The following is a 5000-nucleotide window of genomic DNA, read 5'->3' on the forward strand; positions in this document are numbered from 1 at the left end:
CTTTTGACATGTGTGGAATGACTCTCTAAACACCTTGAAGAACGACCAGTTTGGTAAGGGTTTAAAGTTGACTAATACACACTGATGCCATCGCTGATGCTTAGATTGCAGGGGAAATCTTGAACATGTCATTAGGGAAATGTATACAGGCTTATGGCTGATGAATGGAGCTGCAACTGATCCTTTGCTAATGTTTAAAAGGGGATTAGAAAACAAAAATTGACTCTGTATCGCAAAAATATTAGCATTGTAAAATGTCAAATGGAGATTTGAATGCAGAGAGTGCACAGGAAACAAAGGGGTTAATGATAACAATATATAAGGTAATGTATAGAGAAAGGAGGCGGAGGTCAAAGAGTTCAGTATAATAGAGATGGATGTATGATCATGTCCTGCCAGAAATTTTTGACACAAGCAGGAAGCACAGTCTGCTGGGGAAATTAAAAGGGGGTGTCCTTGTGATAAGCCTGCTGGGCTGCTGAGGACAGAACTGGCCGTGTTCCATCAGACCCTGAACACATCACATAAGGTGGCACCGGTTTTGGGGGGGTTATGGGATTTACTAAAACTGGAGAGTGCAAAATCTGGTGCAGCTGTAGGTGGTAGCCAATCAGCTTCTATCCTCAGCTTGTTAGAACAACAACACATTGGGGTTGATTTACTAAAACTGGAGTGCAAAAAAATATGGTGCAGCTGTAGGTGGTAGCCAATCAGCTTTTATCTTCAGCTTGTTGGAACAACAACACATTGGGGTTGATTTACTAAAACTGGAGTACAAAAAAAAATCTGGTGCAGCTGTAGGTGGTAGCCAATCAGCTTCTATCCTCAGCTTGTTGGAACAACAACACATTGGGGTTGATTTACTAAAACTGGAGAGCAAAAAAAATCTGGTGCAGCTGTAGGTGGTAGCCAATCAGCTTTTATCTTCAGCTTGTTAGAACAATACATAGGGGTTGATTTACTAAAACTGGAGTGCAAAAAAAAATCTGGTGCAGCTGTAGCTGGTAGCCAATCAGCTTTTATCTTCAGCTTGTTAGAACAACAAAACATTGGGGTTGATTTACTAAAACTGGAGTGCAAAAAACATCTACATAGAAATCAATCAGCTTCCATTTTTTTAAAGCTTCTTTGAACAAACTGAAGCCAGAAGCTGATTGGCTACCATGCAGAACTGCACTAAATTTTTGCACTCTCCAGTTTTAGTAAATCAACCCCCAAAGTCTTGTTTCTTTATAGTATATAGGGTTAAAAGTGGGCAAAAAAATATTTTTTTTAGGGTGGCTAAAGCTACAAACTAGACAATCTGATTTTTTTATTTTTTTTTTATTTTAGCTGCTATTAAGAATAGTCTCCCTATGGATTAACAATACCCCAATGTGTTTTTCAGTATACACATCACATAGGTGGTAAGTCCTACCCGACTGCACTTATAACTGCCTGACCGACTTACTGACTGTCACATAAAGTCAGCGAATCCTGTTAATTACCATATCAAGGACAACTAATGGGCAACTTTCCTTTTTATCTCCTTAAATGCTTGTCAAAAGGCAGAGACAGTGATTATGCTTAATGTAGGCAGACAAACAAATATTCAGCCCTGAAATGCAGGAAGCCTCTAATTGTCTGGAAGGAGGGGAATCCAGAGAACACCGAAAAATAAGTCTTTTTTTTTTTAAATCCACAAAATGAAGTGTCTATAAAACATTCCATTATAGGGAAAGTGCATTACCCTTTACACATGTCACCTTCCTATTACCCTTATTACAGCTATTTATATTGATATGCTAGGTCGGCTGTCTGTGTTTACAGATTGGATCTTTAAAGTTACTATATAACAAAACAGCCCTTGTGTTGTGCATCTGTATCATTTTTTAAATGATGAATTCCTACCTTAAAAGATTGATCAAACACCAATAACCCCAGATGTAGGAGATGAAACTGAAAGACACCCATTACACTATTAACACAGGCCTGTCTCTGTGACCTCAGATCTTCCACATTTATATAAATACGAATACAATGACCTCCTAAATTATTCATTTTATCGTTTTTCAACAAAAGTAACATCCTATTATCAATGACAGGAGAAATATAAAGATGGGATATTGAGAAATAATGAGAAAAAAAAACTATTAGTAAATACTAAGCTCACAAATGTGAACCAACAAGTGTCTTCTTTCATCTCATTCATAAGAAGTGCTACACAACTAAAAACAAAGTTGTATTTTGTAGCGAGACACAAAGCAGACATGGCTACAAAGAGCCTTAAAGGGTGCTTAGTTTATTGCATAACAAGCGATACATTAATCAGCTTCTTGCCTAGACATGAATTTACTATGTCATATTTGCACAAATGATGTTAAGATGCCAGTATGGCGTCAAGAGAAAATAACAAAGAAAACGAGGCTCAATAATAATTGACAGCAATAATAAATACTACTTAAAATGTAGTCATTAGCAAAACTACAATTTTAATTTAGAACTAAACTAAATGACATTTAGGAATTAATCTAAAGAAAATATTTGCAGCAAGGCTGGTCACTTTCTAAGATCATTTATAGTTTTTTTTTTTTTTTTTTTTTTTTTTTTAATAGTGTGTATTATAATTTATTGTTGCCATCAGTAAAATAAAAGCATGCCATCAACGCAGTGATAATTGTAAACGATACAGCATACACGAAACTGAATCGTGGAGGGATTAAAAAGCAAGCCAGAATCTCTTGTGTGGGTATTTTTATTGAACACCCCCCTGAGCCCAAGGGGCCATTCTATATTGTACACACCATCCTACTAGTTTGGCATATGTAGCCCTTTATGGGAAGGCTTCTGCTATAGTCATTACCAGCATTATCCTGCCTAGGATTTTATAGAAGAAAAAAAACACAAAAGCAGAAAGTAAAAGGAATACTTACAAAGCCATGTTTGTCTGAGATATTGTTGGTGAGCTTGAGCTTGTGAAAAGCAACAGGTTTGGCCATCCATTGCTCCCCAGTGGCCGGGCTGTCAGGGTGGATGTACATACGCTTGGGCATCTCTGGGTCAGCCTTGCCAGCCACCATCCAGCGAGAATTATGGAATTTATACCGACAGTCATCGGCTGCCACTATATCCATTAATAAAATGTATTTGGCCTTCTTATCCAAGCCACTCACTCTTACTTTAAACGGAGGAAACATTCTCCTGGAACAAAAAAAGGGAATATGTATTTTTAAACTAAGGAAAATTAGGAGATATTCAGCAACTTGACATGTTTAAAAACATAGATATCAATAAAAGTACAAGGTTTACAAAATATTATAATCAATGCTTTTATTATTCTAATACATGCATTCTGGGCCTACCCATTCTATAGTATAATCTGTAGAGCTGCTCGAATAATCCCCATTCATAGACAGGGAGAGGATCTCTTCTTACTGACTATTACATGTGATAGCTGCTATAGATATTGCTTTTATCTGGGGGAACATTGTATATATCTAAGGCTGAACGGAAATCCAGACCATTTAGCAGACTATCACTGATGTCTATAGAGTACTATTACTCAACATGGGAATATTTAGCTATTTACTAATTACAGTATACAATCAAAGCCAAACACAATAAATCAGTTTTCTCCGTTTACAGCAAGATTTTTTTTTTATTTATGACTAATTTAATTCTGGTGCATATAAATTTGAAAGTGTATAAACTAACGTTGTCTCATTGACCAGACTGATTGGTAAAATAGAAAGCTATTAATGCAAAATATTAATGATGAACTAGTTGTGCTCTTTCCTTTAAGACCTGCATTATTTTATTTCTATATGTATGTCCAGGCAAGGCAGACAGCCCTAAATAAATATCTTTATTATGAAAACCTATTAAATACCTAGCATACGTGTCCATCTTTCCCCAGACTTAATAGTATCATTGCAAATAAAATAAAACATTAATGTGACTCTTCTTATAGTCAGTCCAGCCACTGCTTTGTGTCTCTTAAATTGTTACAATGTAAAATCAGGTTTGTAATAATAATCGAGGGCTGTAGTGTAACATTATAATCGCAAAAGTTACACTATAAATTGATATGATACAAAAGCCAAAAAGGTAACACTTTGCAAGTATGGAGATGTAACTAAATACATATATATATATATATATATACACACACACACACATACGCAAACAGAAGTGTATCTAGTTTTGTGCAGTGCAGTCTTATTTTTTTATTTTTTTTTTTTTTTAGCAGGGATGAACCATGAAAAAGTTATCAGGTCTCAGAGAACCCCCTGGACTATTTTTTTTTTTAAATGTATAACTTATAGTACATTAGCATTTTCAGGTTCCATAGAACCTCTGGCAATTGTTTATATTTACAGTAGTACATTAGCACTATCAAGTCTCAGGGAAATCCGAGTAATATATATATATATATATATATATATATATATATATATATATATATATATATATATATGTATATATATGTGTGTGTGTGTGTGTGTGTGTATGCAACTCAGTGTTTCAACATTATTGGATCTCAAGAGAACCCATAGATTTTTTATTTATATCTACAACCTGTAGTGCATTAGCATATCTCAGAGAACCCCAATAATTTTGCATGTTTTCAACTCATAGCATTATTAGACTTTATATGTCTACAACCTATAGTAAATTAGTATATCAGATCTCCGAGAACCCCTAGTATTTCTGGATCTATAACCCATGGTGCATTAACATTACCAGGCTTCAGAGAACCTCTTGCCATTATTTATATATACAACTCCTAGTACCTAAGTATTATCAGCTCCAAGAGAACCCCTAGTATTTATACACACACAACTTCTAGTACCTTCTAGAAGAACCCCTGGTACTTTTTATATATATACACTCCTAATATCCTCAGCTGCTCAGCATTATTAGGTCCAAGAAAACCCTTATTTTTTATATTTACAACTCCTAGTACCTAAGCACTATCAGGTCCAAGAGAACCACAAGTATTTTTATATCTATGTACACAA

At 35.1% G+C, this 5000-nt stretch overlaps 1 protein-coding gene across 1 annotated transcript in view; it reads right to left on the reverse strand.

Moving 5' to 3' along the window:
* Window positions 1-5000, reverse strand: part of TBX2 (T-box transcription factor 2) — an 18535-nt gene that overhangs the window by 11812 nt on the left and 1723 nt on the right. Inside the window, exon 2 of the mRNA XM_082245735.1 lies at window positions 2913-3180. Coding sequence (XP_082101861.1) covers window positions 2913-3180 — 268 coding nt within the window. The remainder of the gene's footprint in view (window positions 1-2912; window positions 3181-5000) is intronic.

The sequence above is a fragment of the Pelophylax lessonae genome (assembly GCF_965119305.1).
Source record: "Pelophylax lessonae genome assembly, chromosome: 2".
Taxonomy (NCBI): Eukaryota; Metazoa; Chordata; class Amphibia; order Anura; family Ranidae; genus Pelophylax; species Pelophylax lessonae.